The following is an 18,120-nucleotide window of genomic DNA, read 5'->3' as shown; positions in this document are numbered from 1 at the left end:
CAAAGCTCTGGATATTTTTTTATAACCTAACCCTGCTTCATATTTCTCCACAACTTTATCCCTGACCTGTTTGGTGAGCTCCTTGGTCTTCATGATGCTGTTTGTTCAGTAATGATCTCCAACAAACTCTGAGTCCGTCACAGAGTGTATTTATACTGAGATTAAATTGCAGACAGGTGGACCCTATTTACTAATTATGTGACTTGCAAATGTGACTTGTGAATGCAATTGGTCGCACCAGATCTTTGTTAGGGGTTTCACAGTAAAGGGGGTGAATACATATGCACTCAACACTTTTCAGATTTTTATTTGTAAATAATTGTGAAATCCATGTAATATTTCCCCCCACTTCCAAATGATGCACTATTTTGTGTTGGTCCATTACATAAACTCACAATGAAATAAATTTGAATCTGTGGTTATACCATGACAAAATGTAGAAAAGTCCAAAGGGGGTGAATACTTATGCAAGGCACTGTATATCTCAGTCCAAGGCAACACAGTGGGAAATTAAACATTGCTCATATTCAAATAGTATTGTAACAATACAAAGCAGATTGAAAGTAGGTGAAGTTCCTGTTCAAGGGAATTGCACAGAAAAGGAACTGCAGCAGATGAAAAAAATGCCAGGTTCACCAGCTGTCTCTGCTTCATCTCTCCAGGTCATTCTGACGTCTGATTTCATTGTATATTTGAATCCATGTGATTTGAATGGCGGTTGCCTGCACATGAATATTTACATTAACTTGATTTGGTTGGCGAGTACCCATGCTGTCTTAAAAGTTGAGATTTTCTCAACTTCTTCTTCATTCAGCACAAGTAAAGCAAAGCAACAGAATTACAGAGCAGTTTGGCAATTCAAGGCATTGCCCCATTTGAAGTGAATGAGCAATGTTTCCGTTGAGGCCTCCAACAAGTGTGAGTGTTTGTCAATACTGCTTGCAGCTTTAATTCAACTTTGATCTTTTATAAAAGTAATTTAATTATTAAAGCCTTTATTTTAAACTTTGTGTGAAACTATGATGAAATGCACAGTCTATTTTAAGAAAATGGCAATAGTATAGTTATAACAGATTCTATGTGAAAGGAAGGCTATAAAATGTCAAGTTAGTGCCAAAGTGCTGATGGCGATGTTTGTGTGCGTGTCTAAATCACATTTAATTGTTGCACTTTAAATGACAGAAACAGCCATGTTCCATTAATAACAGTTCAAATGTTTACAGACAATAAGTATTTTCAGTTCAAAGTAAACGAAATCATAATAGTATTTAATTATTTTGCTCAATAAAGCAACAGTGCAAAACAGCAAGTTAGGGTTGGTCTATGTCTTTTAAAAACTTTTGGACAATGGCAGGATGAATTAGACTATGGAAGCTGCACAGTTTAGGTGTGCGATGTCTGAATCCCTTCTGTTGCTTATGCTGCCTAAAAATAATCCCTTGTTGGTATTGTTTTACTGTGACAGAGACACTCGTCCATTCTAATTACAAAAATTTAATCTGGTCCTTTAACGGTTACTTGTTGGTAATGTTGGCTATTGCACAGGAAAAACACTACTAAATCAATACTGTTCCAGTGTATTAAAATGTATAGGCACTTTTAATAATAAGAGCCCATGTGTTATCCTGTATCAGTGAAAGTAGATATGAGGTCATAATGCCAAATATCAGTGTCAGAGATGTTCAGAATCCCAAAATTACACTCTTTACAGCATTATGAATTTATCATTTCACTCCTGGCTTCACTAGATGGAGCTGTTACTCCAGGAGAAATGAATGGTGATGTCAGTACTGTAGGCCATTGGCTCATAGATGTTGCCGGTTGGCCATATCAAGGCTGTATATTGCAGCTTAGGAACCTCCATCATGCAAAGTGACATATAAGATTAGATAAAATGTGAATCCTTATCATTCAGACAGTTATTCTGAAAGTTGTACTCTGTAATAGTCTATTATTCCTTTTCTTCTATCCCTTTTTCTCATCTCTTTTATGTCTTGCAGGTCTATTTACGATGACCAGCCCAATGCCCACAAGCGCTTCATGGAAAAGCTGGATGCCAGGATAAGGAACCATGACCGAGAAATTGAGAAAATGTGCAATTTCCACCACCAAGGCTTTGTGGACGCCATCACAGAGCTGCTCAAAGTCCGCACTGATGCAGAGAAACTGATGGTAAGATAGATTACTGTAGTGAAGATTACAATATCTCAGTTACAGCTGATAACAGGACCCTTGTAGGATGAAGTAAGACATAGTGATTATATAGTTATACCATTTCAATTGAAAGCTTCACTGTTGAAAGAATTGTCTTCAAAAAGCCGACTGGTCTATTTGGTCATGGCTCTCAGCCGTGCGTCAAGAGCCGAGAGTTCAAAAATCCCCACCCAGAATCAACAAGTTTGTCACTGAATCTGTGAGAAAGAGCCTGTCACAAGCCATTAAACCCCATGAAAGGCCCAGTGCATTAGCAACGGGTTCAAGTCCCCATCGCCTGGTTAATCAGAATTTTCCTGCCTTTGATCTTGACCCCTCATGGACAATGAGCTGATTACGCAGCTGCACTGAGGGAAGTAGAGAGGGAAAAGAGAGGGCATGGAGAGGGGGAGCAGACAGAGTGAGGTAGAACAGATAGACATGTGACAGCATGTATGGGTTAAAGCAAAACAAAGGTATTCATACATTCTAAAATAGGATTAGACTATCAACAAATACGTGACTTACCAACCATATCAACATGTGAAGATTTGCATCAACTCCACTGTAGGCTATTTCCACACTTACATTTTCGTTTTAAGCTTTTAGCTCAGTATCAGAATTTTGATTAATTCACATCAAATCAAACGTAACCTTATATATACAAATATATACATTTATCTATTTAGCATTTTTTAAATCCTCACAAATATGTTTCATTATGAGAAACAACTGAGTAACTTAAAAAAACAGACCAAATGGACTCCGTAGTTTATAAGAAATGTTGCTCACCCCAGGGCATTTGTTTGGGACCATTACAAGTTGCAGACTGAGCCAGTGGAGCTTGATCTGTAACATAAGATTTTTGGTGAAAATAATGATAATAATTGATAAAATAAGTAAGTTGTCTGAAATTTAAAAGTATAGGAGGCAATAATATAGGAAAAAGAGGGAAAGGAAAAGAGGCTGTGTTAAACTGATGATTGTTTTTGTTTTCAAAGGGTCAAGTGACAGACACTAATCGAAGACTACAAGAAGCTGGGAGGGAGGTAAGTCTGCGTACGCCTGAATGCATGAATATGCAGAAGGTTTTTATTGTGCTGTGGGCACATAGGCATGCTTGTTAATTGAAAAGAGAGTCGTGCGTCAAACATGACCTTGTTTGACCCAGTAGTCAACAATGGTGGCCTCTTTCTCATTGTCTCCTTCCACTGTGTGTTCCTTCCCTTAGGTGACAGCTCAGACACAGGAGGTGATCTGCTGTCGGATCCAGCAGAGGAACATGGCCACGACTGTTGAGAAGCTCCAGCTCTGTATACCAGGTACCGCTGCTGCCTGTGTGTCAATATGATGGTCACTAATACACTTAATTCTAGTGTAAATGGGCTGCCTCAAATTTGACTTGTTCAACAAAGAGCAAGTCTTGCGCATTATTTCCCCAAGTCAGCAAATATTCCACACGCTTGTCGTCTGAGGTTCGCAGGAGGCTGGCGAGATTCGGGGTACACTCTATCCACTCCATCACAGGGCTTTCATATAGAGATAATAAACATCAGCATTTCCCACAGAATTGATTCACCCATGGCAATAACAGGGTGCATGTGCATGAAGATCACTCTCCACATTCCAATTGACAGGCACACAGGCTGAAAGGTGAAGGATAAGTTCTCACGTGAGGGAAAGAACTGCATGCATGCCGCAACTGCAGCTGAAATTATGAGTCTTAACAACCATAGTGTGACAACGCGAGCAATGTGAATAGTGGTTTTTCTCTGCATATTGGCTGTGCGCTGTGCTGGCGACCTGTCCATGGTGTACCTTGCCTCTCGCCCCGTCTCAGCTGGGATTGGCTCCAGCTCTCCTTCCACCCTGACAGGATAAGGGTATAGATAATGTATTGATGGATTTACTTTGGTTACAGATTTTTTTTGTTTAGGAGCCAACTGAATAAAAGCTTGAACCAAAAAAAGCTTTCTACTTATCCTCTTTCACATGTTCTCTTCTTTTGCAGTGCTAGAAATGTATAGCAAACTGAAGGAGCAGCTGGAAACCAAAAGGTAACAACAAGTTAGTATGAGAATAGTTGGCACATAATTTCATGATCGATTAGTCAGGTCTGTTATTATACATGGTACACACTGTGGCAATGTCTCCTGAGGTGGGGTTAGTAAACTAGCCAATGCTGTGCCTTGTGTTGCTCTTGTGACAACGCTGTTTGCTCTCTGGACAAAAGCTTAGAAAAATGGAAGAGGCAAAGACTGCTAATAATACAGCAGAGACAAGTCGTCAAAAGTGGGGAAACACTTGAGGGAGATTTTTCTTTGGTCTTAGTGGCGGATCATAAACAGCTATAAAGTTCATACTGCAGTGATGTGCTGCAGGGTCCTTTTGGCAAGATACTGAACCCCAAATTGCCCTTCAAAGTGCTGCCATAGATAAACTGTATGACTGTGTGTGTGAATGGGTGAATGGCACATCCTGTACTGTAAAGCGTTTTGAGGGGTCAGCAACACTAGTTTTTTCAACATTTTTTTCGCTCATAAGTCGCCAAAATCGTTGCTCATTATGGGAACTGTTCGGTTTCTCTACAATTTTGAAGGTCTCGACCTTACTATGTAGTGTGCCTTGAGATAATGTATATTATGATTTGGTGCTTTAAAAATAACATTGAATTTAATGATATTTAATTTAATAAAATTGTATTTAATGATATTGAATTGAATAAAATTGAATTTAATCAAACATCTTATTAAACCAGTATTCATGATGCAAGTTTCCTCTAGCATTTCAACTCTTCTACTGCTCTGCGGGTTTGATTGAACTTTGTTCTTATACCCATGAACTTCATGTTTGGCCACATTTACATGCCTGTCTGTATAAAGAGGAGAGTTCACTTTAGACTGGAAAATAATTGCCCTTTCTTGTTCATTAGTGTGTACCAAAGGAAAAGGCCATTCACTGGCAGGACAATTGACCCTCAGTGTGCCCTTGTTTAGAACAAGGCCCCCTTACTTCAGCTCTGTCACAGCCAGTTAGACCATGCTGGCCACCCTGTGGGATCTGTGTGCATGGAGGGTACTTTTAGCAGTAATGACATGGCTTATACACTGTTACCATGCATTGGAATGAGTTTGTATTGCTCAAATGCACATTTTTAAACTGTATATGCTGATGCCCATGTCACATCCTATTCAATTATCTGCCACTTGCAGCCTTTGTGTCCTCTGTCCTGGTGCCATGCACTCTGACAAACCTTTTCACTGTACAGTTTATGAGTCTGTCTTCTGTTCATGTGTATGCAACAAATTTTACACACACTCACTGACCAATTAGATCCCTTCACAGCCTGCCTACCAGCCTAACGATGGGAGCTCAGCAAACTGACCCAAAGCTGAACCCTTGTGATGTGTGCACACTGTGACAGACCAAAGAATGAAACACAGGTTTCATTATTATTAATTATTTATTATGTATTTATTTGTATAGAACTATAAAAGAGATTTAAAGTTATGGTATTACCTGCTAGTAAACTAAAGAACCAATTCTCCAGACTTATCCACAGGTACGTTCACAGTTTCTTAGCTCAGACTAGTGATACCATGTTTGCTCTTGCTTTTCAATTGATTTTGTTAATTTTATTTATTATGATTCCCCTTCATCCAATATGTTTGACACCTACTATTGACAATAAAAGTTGACCTTTTTTTAAAACACTGATTACTATTTAAATAAATTAGACATAAATCTGTTTTATTCTTACGTGCTTGTTACTCTGGTACTTTAAATTCTTTCAGAACAGCATCAGGTACTTTTGTCAATAAAGTCTGCATTCCTTTTATTAGTAATCCTTGGTTTATATATAGTCTGACAGCACACTGCTAACTGATCCAAATACAAAAGCAAATACTTTTTAAAGGTTCAGTGTGTAGAATTTAGTGACACCTAATGGTGGAGTTGCATGTTGCAGCTGAATAGCCCTCACCTCACCCTCCCCTTACAAACATGAAAGAGAACCTGTAGTATCCTTCAGTTGCCATAAAAACTCAAAAGGTGTTTAGTTTGTCCAGTCTGGGCTACTGTTAAAAAAAATGTCGGCCTCCGTAGAGAGGACCGGCTCCCGATGTGATCTATGCTAAAGAAAACAACAATTCGTACAATTTAGATGAACCACAACATCGCTGGATTAGTGACAACATCACCAGGATTATTTTATATTCAATTTCTGACAATAGATCCCTTTCACCTAAATCGTACACACTGGACCTTTAAAAGAATAGTAACACAATTTTTCAAGTATACAGAGAGGAGGTTGGAAAGAAAAATAGACTATGGATGTTACATTGTAAGAGCATAAGAAAAGGATCATGGCAGTTAAACTTCAACAAACTTCAAAAACTTAATATTGGCACCTGACCTTTATTTGAAAATCTGTCCTGTAATAGTTAAAGGACAAAATGACTGTGCCACCTTACTGATGGTTTACAGTTTGTTTCTGCAGATACTATGCTGCGTTGAAAACCATGGAGCAGCTGGAGAAGGTCTTCATCCCCAGGTAAAATAATGAAACTCTTTATAACATTTACCTAATCTAAAGACTGCATTAATTGCATCTTTGGCCACTTGTTGAAGAACAAATAGAAAACACCAAAAAAGTTGTGAGGGCAAACATGTTGGCAAGTAATTGTCCACAGATCCAGGAAACACAGGGCAACAGTATTATTTAAGCTGGGGGCTGTCGCGATACCCTGGTATTGACAATACTTGTAATATTTAAAAAGTAGGGCTGTGAAATGATTAAAATTTTTAATCAAATTAATCACAGGTTTCTATGGATTAATCATGATTAATCACATTACCGATTTTTTCGGAATATTTTTGTGAAAACAAGATTTATGACATTTAACTTTTCTTTTGTGCTGCAACTCAGCAGTTCTACAGCAGTTATCATTGCTTTTCCATATGGAACATTAATATAATCTTCATCCTAAACAGAATTCGGGCTCCTTAGCCATTGTGTGGTTGAATAAAACTTTTTTTTTTAAATTAAACAGAAATTATTTGAGCTTCTTAGCCATAGGATGGTTGACATTTTTTATATTTTTTGTCACACAACCATTAATCACACCATGATACAATCTAATGCCTCTAAAGGCCCTCTTAGCTACTCGGTCTTTAGCCAGTTGGTGAGGCAAACTAACTTGTTCAAATTCTCTGACAGTAAAGCTGACCGCTTCTTTTGCACAATGTGTCCGGCGAGTGAGTCTGGTTTGGCGCATTCCACTTGAACGCCCCTCGCCGAGCAACACATGCTTCGCGTTGCGGTGGTTAGGCGGGTATTGCTACGCTGAAACGATAACGTCTTCTCGCAGAGTGTGCATATCACCTTGGTTTTACTGAATGTTCGATCTTTGTTTTTTTTGGAACACGATCTTCCCGTCCAGAAGGTCCTCAGGTTCATCAGAATTATCCATGTTGTTTGTTTGTTTGAATAGCAGCTGCCGTCTGACTGCATTAGAGCGGCGACTAGTGCAGAGGCGGCGGAATTGGAAGGTCCTTCTGCGCATGCGTTAAATGCGTTAAAAAAAAAAAAAACGAATTAATCCTGTAATTTAATCATAACGCGTTAACGCGTTATTTTTCACAGCTCTATTAAAAAGTAATGATTGATATGTTGAAAACACACATGATTATGTTCAAGCATGTCTTGCACATTTCTTTCTTTCCATCGTGACGCAGAGTAACTATTTGGTTTACACATCAACATGATGGTATTAGTTATTAGTTATAATTATTTCCCTGTCTCTGTCTACCTCGCTCTCTCAAAACTTGTATTCACTACAATAACTACAATTTACAATACTGTTGTCACAACTGTTGGTTAAACATGAAATGACTAATATAATTACTATTATTCTTTTTTAAATTTTCCGTAGATATTTTAATTATGTTGTTATTGTGAATTTGGTTAAGTAAAAAGTTTTTTTGTGTTTCTTAAAACCAGAATAGTGCTACTTTAATGCAAAGAATTCATCAATTATATTTGCCATGTAAATCTGATATCATGACAGCCTTGATTACAATATTAACCAGTTAGTCTCTTACACAGGCTGAAACTGGATTGATTAACTGAGAAACTGAAACAAAAAAGAAAATTCTGGGCCAATAAACCATAACAATGACCTGATAGAAGCTAAAAAGGGAAAAATAGAGTTTGTGATATTTATTAGTGCAGTTTTAAGACTTATTCTGCTTTGCATATTGTCCTGTTCCACTAACTTGTTTCAACAAGAATTATATTTCCCCGAAGGAAGAAATAATGCCATTTCATGAGTATTCAAAATTATCTTCAGTATAAGAGCATCCTCTTAAGGTTTTTTCAAATAGTATTGAAGAGAAAGTACAGAAACAAATTGAATACATTTCAAATCAGTTTGGAGATCCAGCTGACTGTAATGTTGCCTTATTGGTTGAATGGTCTCATTTGGTTAAATTCCCAGTTGACTTGCATTCATTTGAATACAAAAATAAATGTCAGTTGAATTTGATTGTCCGTTGACAAAATGTAATTGGTTCAACAGAGTCAGCCAGTACAGGTTCTGTCAAATCATGGCTGAAAACCTCCCCAGACTGAGAGAGGAGATCAAGGAGATCTCAATGTCAGACCTCAAGGACTTCCTGGAGAGCATCCGAAAACACTCAGACAAGGTTGGAGAAACTGCCATGAGACAGGTATGAGCCTTTCAAAGAGTTTTTAACATTTCCTCATTGGCTTTTAATAGCTATTAATCATTTAAACGATCTGTGCGCATGCGTGCGTGTGTGATGTCCCACCAGGCACAGCACCACAGGACCTTTAACAGAGTAGTAACAAAGCAGGCCAGTATGGGTCACTACACCAAGCCTGTGTACTCCTTTAATGGACGAACACACACTCACAATGGCCTGATGATGGATGACGACACAGGAGATGAGGATGAAGCAGATGAAGAGGTAAGGAATAATTGTGTACACAGTCAAAAAGAATGTGGCCACGTGTCCCACACCACCTCTGAGCGGTCATACAATTGGTTCCGGTTCTCTGGAGTTTGCCTCTCACATATGAACGACACAGCAGGAGATTCTCCAATCACGCGTGTTCACAACAACAGACGAATCTCCGTGCTGTTCAGGAGAGGGGTCGCCCAGCAGGCAGAGGCAGGAAGTAATGCATAAATTCTGAGATCAAATCGTTACGAGACTAACTGAACTGGCTCACCTTTGATAAATGCTGGCCCTATTCTCATCTCTAGCTCCTTTATGTTCACCAGATAACATTTAATTCAGTTCTTGCCCTGTATGCAGTTTACTTGAATCATGTGCCTCAATTCCCTATGTGCAGCAAGACTATCTGACATGGGATACAATGGATTACTTGCACTTTTCCGCCGAACCTCCAGACGTCCAGCGGGCCCCGTGAACCATAACGCGGTCTGTCGGGCGTACCCTTTAGCCATGCTAGGCTAGGCCAGCACAGACGCTGTGGTTTGTTTAAAGTTGATTCAAGTAATGGAGGATTCTCCCTGTTCATAATAAATTAGTGTAGAAGAAAATAATCTGCAGGTTAGTTACTGTCTTGACCGGAGGCTTGTTGGTTTGCTATTTGCCGTCAGCTGCCGTTATGCTCCTCGATCTCTCAGGTGTGTAGAGTTGTCCACTAAAAAGTGAGTTAGTACCAACCCCTGTGTGGAGAGTCAGTCTTTTCCTACCACCTCACTCTACACCTAACATGACACCTCAACCCAAAAATAAATATATTAACAAACCTCCTAATTGGTCATAACAAGCACAGTGACACTAGCGCCGGCCCTTATCAACAAAAGTTTTCTTGAAATCTTTGTAGGTGTCTTATGCGTGTATGGCATTGCTGTTTCATCCCGGGATGTTCTACATCAACAAGCCCACACACTTGTGGTAAATCTTCCGGAGGATCTTCTTCTGTATTCTTACATGGGCTCATTTGGACATTATCCAGAGTTCTTACAGTGCTGGCAGAAGAAACATACAGCCAGTCCGGAGAATGTCAGGAGATTATCTGGAGTTCAGTGCCTGTCTGAAAGCAGCTTTACTTAGTTATTAATCTATTGTGTTGGATTGTGAAGCCAGAACATTCAAATCCTCCTCAAACCTGATCGTCTTGTGTGGTTTGATGCAGATGAACTTTGTTCACACCTAATGTGGCACTTTTTTTCATCATGTGTATGGGAAATGCATGCCTCATAAATTCTTGAACCAATCAAACAATCACAAAGTAATCACTATCAGTTCTGGTTGGGTCCACTATAACTTCTATAACCACTATAACAGAATCCCTGCACTTGTGTTTGGATCCCTCAAGATGGATGTTTTTTACCAGGTCTAAATCAGTTTTCTGTTTTATGTCCGTTCAAAACTGGCCAGTTAAAAAACTGGAAAAATACATGCCTCCTGAGGAGGGTTTCAACGTTGCAAATCTTTTATTGGATGCAGTGTCTTATTTGTAGGACTTGTATGTAGAAGGACGGTTATCCCCATTCAATCTGCTTAGAAGTGGCATCTGAGGTGCGTCACTTTCTTTTTTTGACTACAGTAGCATGTCTGCCAGCAACAAGTAGAAAAATGTTAGCCTCCATATGCAGCCACAAGGGGGCCTCAGCGGCAAAGTAACCTGGAGGACATTAGTGCCCCAACATAGGAAGCCCTTCATATGGCAGAAGGGACTCAAACATCTAGGGTCAATCAATATATTTGAAAGCCTTCCATCCATCGAGGGATATCGATGCTACACTGGGTTTCTCATGATCAGTACATGTAGAATAAATGTGGCTTCTGCATGAGATGAGCTATCGGGTTGGAAGATAAGTGGGGATTGTTTATCTGGCTAATTACCTTTCTATCAAAGATATGCAGTGAAATGGGTCTATAACTGGTCAGATCTGTTTCTTCTTTGGAATGAGTCTCTCTTAGAGCTGGATATCATTCTAAGGATGAGCAGGGTGAGGATGTGAACAAATCAATAGAATTCTCAAACAAATGCTTGTCTATGTTTGGGTCATAAATGTACAGGAAAGTTTGTGTGCAAAAATGACTCCTTCCACAGGCCATTTTACTATATACCTCCCATGTTGGTCTGTAAGAAAGAGAACAGCTTGACCAGGAAGGCATCAGAAGTAAATGGTGACCAGAAAACCTGTGATGTCAAACTACACCTCATTGTGCATTGCTGCATAGCTTTGGCCCAGTAGCCAGGTTGGGTTGGAAAGAATGGGGTGCATGGTCCACTTTAACCGTGCGTGACGACAAGTTTTGAAACAAATTCAGCGGGTTTACCTTCCTCTTCACCCTCTTTTATGTTGTGTGAACACAGTCTTAATCTTTTGTCTCAGAGAGGAAGCCTTTAAGTCGAGCCTTTTTAAATTTGAAACTGGCTTTTTACTTCTGTTAGCTTTAAATACTTAGCTTCAGCCTTGTATGTAGAACTTACATGGAAATCTCCAGGTAAAGTTTAGTGCGGTGGCTGGCTTCTCTGATGCACTGGGAGTTGTTTGTATTCTCATTGTTAGCAGCTCCAGTGGCTCAGTAGTTGGTGTGCCTGGCTTCGTAGGAAACTTTTCAGAATTTGTCATGCTCTCAGTCCAGATAGAGGGATTCCTCTGAGAAAAGCATTGACCAAACACATCTAATACATATGCATGCACACTAGCTCCCCCTTCCTGTAGGAACAACATTGTTGCATCAATGTAGAGTAAATATTTGACAGTAATCACATATCGTCATATGTGTTGACAGGTTCTTACAGCTCAGGACCTTGTGGACTTCTCACCTGTTTACAGATGTTTACATATATACACTGTGCTGGTAGGTGTTGTGCACACACACACACACACACACACACACACACACACACACACACTTGAGTGATGACATTACCACATGTTCCGTGAAGGTTCAATGACATGTATACTATGTACACTATGTATGCTGATTACTACATTTCTCTGTACAGTTGAATTTGATAAACTGTGAAAATCTGCTAATATCCTGCAACTGTGAGCTATGACTTAATGCAGTGGAGGCTGCTACAGGCACTTCTCATTATTTAAAACTTTATTTCAAAAATAAGAATTATTGTAGATTTATACTTCATGGAAAGGTTACATAGTTACGTTTTTTAGTGTGGCTGTTTGGGCGACTGATTCTGTTTCTCCACTTAAATGAATTTGGAATTTTTTCTTGTAACAAAAATACAGTCTTGAGCTTTCAGGATGGATATTAAAATGTGTTGTATTTCTCCTTGTCCACAGGGTGATCGAGAAACATTTGAAAACTACTACAGGAAACAGAGGAAAAAACAGGCCAGGCTAGTGCTGCAGCCACATGCTAACATGGTAAGTAACACATATCACAACACGCATATAATGCATATTTATGAAGTTCAAATAGCCAAATCAAATTTGCTTAACTTTACCCACAGCGATTATAACTTGCAAAACAATCCTGGCTCATTGATGCAATCCTACACAATGATAACCTATGTCATATGATATGCATATATCCACTCTGTGTAAACATGGCTTCTTCTGTGTGTTTCTTTGTGTATCCAGCATGAGACAGTGGAAGGCTACAGAAGATACTTCAATCAGATTGTTGGGTAAGATGTTCTTCCTATTTCTGTACAGAATTTTACCCTTAATATTAGATTCAGTTGACCTTAATGGTCCAGTTTGTAAGATTTAGGTGAAAGGGATCTATTGGCAGAAATTGAATATAAAAGTAATCCTAACGATGTTTTCAATAGTGTGTTTCACCTAAATTGTAACATTTGTTGTTTTTCTTTACCTTAGAATTAGCCCTTTATATTTAAATACTTAATATGTACACTAGGAGCAGGGTTCTCTACAGAGGCTGCCACATTTGTTTTTACAGTAGCCTAGACTGAACAGACTAAACACCTTTTTGAGTTTTTATAACAATTGAAGGCTTCCATAAATTCTCATTAATATTTGGAAGGAGAGGGTGAGTTGAGGGGTATTCAGCTGCAACATGCAAATTCACCACTGGATGTCACTAAATTCAACACCCTGAACCTTTAAAAGCTTAGTTTCATAAGGCAGTGAAATCAAGTCTTGATCGATCAGCTCTTTCTGTTTCAATTTCAAAGAACTGTGATAAAAGTATTGAAGTGTGTGTGTGTGTGTGTGTCATCAGGTTCTTTGTTGTGGAGGATCATATCCTCCATGCCACACATGGGCTGGTGACTAGAGCTTTCACTGATGAACTGTGGAACATGGCCCTGTCTAAGATCATCGCTGTGCTCCGCACACACTCTGTAGGTGCTCAAAGATAAACTTGCATGCATGCACACACACACACACACACACACACACACACACACACACACACACATACACAACGAAAAGAAAGCAGGCACGTGCTCACACACACACAGAGACACACAAACATGCACTGTGCGCACACACACATACACACACACACACACACAGCCAGCAGGGAGTTGATTTTAAATGAGAAGGAGACTGTTGAGAGTTAAGAGAGATAATAGAGCCTGCTGTGGATCTATTTATCCTGGAAGAGCCTTCATTCACAGTCTGACACACACACACACACACACACACGCACACACACACACAAACAGGACACTGTGGAGGTCAGTGCACCCACATACACACCACTGATGTCACTCTCAAGAGAAGAGGTCAAAACACACATACGCATGCAGCCAAAGAGGAGGTCATTGGGGCCTTAATGAGAGACAGATTGCAACAATAACAGCAGATTAAGAAGGCATATTCCTGACCACTGGGTTCCAGTCAGTTGTAAATGACTCAGAGGATTATGCTAACAGGTCAGAGAATGGGCTGCACAGCATGGGATGGGAAGATTAACAAAGACCCTATGTCCCCCCGGCCTGCAGCCCCTCTGCTGGGCCACAGTTCAGGCAGTGCCACACAGGTTCCTGCACTTAGAGCCACTGCATTGTCAGCCCACAGAGAAAAAGTAGGCCAGCCCGCCACTAATTCACTGTAAACATACAGAAAGTTTTGTGTTGAATCCTGTAATAAATGTTAAATGTTCTCCCAGTTTGATCAGTAAAAAGCTCTAAATACAGTATTACCAGTTCTGTGCACCATCAGTAATAACATCAAATTAAAAGAATACACTTACATACTGCAGCCTGCAGAACTGAAACATTATGCCATATTCATATACAGTATTGATCATGATATGGAAGCCGTGGACTAATATAGGGAGGGTACATCCTTGCTTCTGCTGTGATTTGCTGCTGTTTAGTGGAGTCTCCAGCTGATTGTTGACGTGATTGTGTGTGTTTGAGTAAACAGAGAGGCTGGTAGCCGCTGCTTTACATCAGACCTCAGGTTGTGTTAATTGACTCGGTTGATTTACACACTCAACTCTTTTTCTCTCAGGGTCATAAATCACTCCATCCTCCTGAAAAATAGAGCCCCTCCCTCCGTAGGGACTGTTGTTATTTCCACCAAGCTTTTACTATAGCCGTTTTCAGACATGACCTGCAGACAGACTGTCCGGAGAATTGGGTCCAGACTTTCTGTGGATGTTTCCTTTTACACATATACAGTGGGAGATTCTCTGCTCAGACAAGTTCACAAGAAAACATAACTCTACGGAGCATTCAGGTGAAGGTTGGTGCATCAGGCAGAGGCAGGATGTAAAGTATTAATTGTGCTATGAAGATCATGTGTCGACCATGCTCGGCCCTTATCACCAAAAGCTCTCTTGCCATCTTCATCAGTGGCCCTGTCACGTGGAGGTGTTGAAACCATTATCCTCAGAAGATCTCCTGCTGTGTTGTCACATCGGCTCCTCTGGACTTTCTGCAGACTTTATATCAGGGGACTGGCTGGAGAAAGTTGGCCGTCTCTCACCTGGCCTTCTAGTATAAAGTCAGGGGAACCCCCGCTGGAATCACCGCAAGCGAGTGGGGATGGGGGTTGATGACGGGTTCTAATGCGTGACAGACGCAAAAAAGACAAGCTCAAAAAGAAAACAATTATCTCCCGTTAAAAAAGTGTAGACATACACGTAGAAGACACAGACGAAGATGTCAATTGAGTTTGTGGTGATAATAATAATAATAATAATAATAAAGACACCGATGTCTGTTGTTGTCAAGAAAATCAAGTGAGAGTTTAAAGGTCACTTCCTGCCTCCGGCTGCTGCTCTATGCTGCTCCAGCTCTCTCCTGAATAATCCAGAGGATTTGTTGCTGTTGTGAACGTGTCTGTGCAGAGACCCTACCGCTGTGTTGTGCATGTGTGAAAGGCAAACTCTGGGTAAACTCCGTAGCCAATTCTCCAGATTTTACACTCAGGTCATGTCTGAAAATGTCTGTACTGTCCCTCCGCAAAATGTCTGGAGGTTTTCTAGAGTTCAGTGCATGTCTAACAGCAGCTTGACTTTACAAGGACAACTTTTTTAGATTTGACTCTTACTTGAAGTAATGGTAATTTTCATTGCAATGAAGCTGAGTCCGAAACTATGACTTTGCTGCCCCAGTCACTATTCCCTACATAATAAATACTTCAATTTACATAATTTGCATTTTTGCCATTTTCCATTCCTTTTGATGGAACATTGAGTGCTCAGGATAAGTATGCTCATAAAATTGCAGGTGTTACATATCGTGCATTGTAAGGTACATTTTTGTGACCATGAGTGATGTTGGCTGAGCTTTAACCATTGCTGGTAGATTTTGCAATCCAAGATTTGTCATTTATATTGATAGAGCATAACATGGAAGGCCAAAAGTGAAGGATTGACTTCAAGGAAGTTAATGTTGCTCAAGTTGATTTAATGTTATTCATATGTAATAAAGAAGCACCGATCTTGATGGCAAACTGCCTACAGCTTTACTAATCACTCTGATGGTCACGCACATTGTTATTCAGTGATTCAATGACTGTAAAAAAAATTCAAAAGCATAGTGGCAATACCCCCAACATTTTTAATCCTAACTCATTTTAGTTTACAAGTTGTCTGCAAGTTGCAGATTAACAGACTCAGTGCTATTATATGAGTAATAAATAATAATTTGTTACAGACATGCAAATATTGGACAGTCACTGCCTTGACTCATATTTGTGATGATTAGTTCAGGGAAATGGAAGACAGTAAGCTAATCTGAGTAGTTATGTTCATTTTCTTTTTGTGACTTAATTCACAATGACTGATGTTGAATAAATAAAAATGCTCCCACACTCAAAAAGCTTGAGCTGGAGGCATCATGTTGTCTGAGGGATGCCTGTCTGTCCATCAGTACTTGCGTAAGCCTGTCTCTCTGTCTCAGTCTTATGAACACAATATCTCAAAGGTCATTGTGACCTCACTAGATACTTCTTTGTAAATTATCATCGTGTTGTTGCTACTGTTCTCACAGATACTTTAAGTGATGCTAAATATTTGATATCTATCTCCAGTCTTACTGTGAGGACCCAGACCTGGTCCTGGAGCTGAAGAACCTCATAGTAATCTTCGCTGACACACTACAGGTTGGTCCAGAGCCCGACCTCATTTGAACAGCTTGTGAATCTCAAGTGTTTAGAGCAACTGACATGAACACACTTTGTTTCTTGTACTGTCTGTGTGTGTATGAACAGGATTATGGTTTCCCGGTGAACCGCCTGTTCGACCTGCTTTTCGAGGTCAGAGACCAGTACAATGAAACTTTGCTGAAGAAGTGGGCGCTGGTTTTCAGGTGGGCTTTGCTGATGTGTCGCTGTCTCTGATTTTATTTTTATCCATCATTTTATGTGAGAGATATTTGCATAATTTTGTGTTGAAAAAAACATTCAGTTGTGTTGTTTCCTCATATGTTTACCTCATACTCTTAATACATCAAATCTCCAACAACACATGGTATTAAGAACAGCTTTATTTGGCCCCCACGACACTTCTCATTCTAACAAAAAGCTTGCTTTCAATACTTTATTTGTTCTTAATTTGATAAATTAAATTAGTTTAATCTGTTTGTCTTAAAAGATGTTACTTATCCATCTTAGCTGAGGTCCCTCCTTAATAACAAAAGCTGTCAGATAAAGGTGTCTTTCTTTCCTATTGTTGTCTTTGTTTAAATATTGGCAGTGATTGTTGTCACTGATTACTACAAGATAATACACCCACAGCATGTTGTCGTCTTTGGAGGAAATTTGATGAGAACCACCAAAAACACAACAAACTACTTTTAGAACAACAGATTGTGTCAAAGAAAGAAAGTTCCACTACTCATACCAAAAATGTAAGTGTACACGTACACTAAACAGTGTTCTTTTCCACAGGGAGATCTTTGAGTCGGATAACTACAGTCCCATCCCAGTGGAGACAGAGGATGAGTATAAAGTGGTTGTCAGTCGCTTTCCCTTCCATGATGCAGAGATAGAGAAGGTAACAACTTCAAGTACCATAGACTCTTACGCTCTAGCTTTACATCAAAGGTTTTATTACTTAATTCTACACACATATAGACATATACCAGAGAAATACAAAGTTAGTTAAGAGCAAATATTCACAAAGCAAGTATTAAAATATTTTGGTTCATTATATGATCGTGGCAGTCTTGGTAATTCACAGAAAACCATTTGAGGTTTAGCATTTTGAATGAATTGTCATTTAATTATTTCAATTAAACATTAAAAAAAACGGAATATCTCTAGAAGCAGACTTTAAAATGACTAACTAACTAATTAGTGAGTCCTTTAATGACAGTTCTGTGTTTTGTGAACGTCTGTCTGTGTCCATATGCAGCAGGACTTTCCGAAGAAGCTGCCAATGTCCCAGTCTGTCCCTGTGATCTACACACAGGTCAAAGAGTTCATTTATGCCAGCCTCAAGTTCTCGGAGTCACTACACCGCAGG

The 18,120-nt window shown here is 39.6% G+C and overlaps 1 protein-coding gene across 5 annotated transcripts in view; it reads left to right on the top strand.

Annotated features, from left to right (window-relative positions):
- The window catches only part of exoc6 (exocyst complex component 6), a 44,994-nt gene that overhangs the window by 8,672 nt on the left and 18,202 nt on the right, over nucleotides 1–18,120 (top strand). For all 5 annotated transcript variants that reach the window (XM_053413199.1, XM_053413198.1, XM_053413202.1 and 2 more), the window contains 15 exons: nucleotides 2,001–2,172; nucleotides 3,195–3,242; nucleotides 3,425–3,515; nucleotides 4,205–4,250; nucleotides 6,692–6,745; nucleotides 8,772–8,922; nucleotides 9,028–9,183; nucleotides 11,998–12,066; nucleotides 12,513–12,596; nucleotides 12,813–12,859; nucleotides 13,417–13,537; nucleotides 16,686–16,757; nucleotides 16,866–16,963; nucleotides 17,544–17,649; nucleotides 18,010–18,119. In XM_053413199.1, the coding sequence (XP_053269174.1) occupies nucleotides 2,001–2,172; nucleotides 3,195–3,242; nucleotides 3,425–3,515; nucleotides 4,205–4,250; nucleotides 6,692–6,745; nucleotides 8,772–8,922; nucleotides 9,028–9,183; nucleotides 11,998–12,066; nucleotides 12,513–12,596; nucleotides 12,813–12,859; nucleotides 13,417–13,537; nucleotides 16,686–16,757; nucleotides 16,866–16,963; nucleotides 17,544–17,649; nucleotides 18,010–18,119 (1,425 nt within the window). The remainder of the gene's footprint in view (nucleotides 1–2,000; nucleotides 2,173–3,194; nucleotides 3,243–3,424; nucleotides 3,516–4,204; nucleotides 4,251–6,691; nucleotides 6,746–8,771; nucleotides 8,923–9,027; nucleotides 9,184–11,997; nucleotides 12,067–12,512; nucleotides 12,597–12,812; nucleotides 12,860–13,416; nucleotides 13,538–16,685; nucleotides 16,758–16,865; nucleotides 16,964–17,543; nucleotides 17,650–18,009; nucleotide 18,120) is intronic.

The sequence above is a fragment of the Pleuronectes platessa genome, chromosome 21 (genome assembly GCF_947347685.1).
Source record: "Pleuronectes platessa chromosome 21, fPlePla1.1, whole genome shotgun sequence".
Lineage (NCBI taxonomy): Eukaryota > Metazoa > Chordata > Actinopteri > Pleuronectiformes > Pleuronectidae > Pleuronectes > Pleuronectes platessa.
The sequence above is the reverse complement of the archived record's forward strand: the minus strand, read 5'-3'. Positions and strand labels throughout refer to the sequence as shown.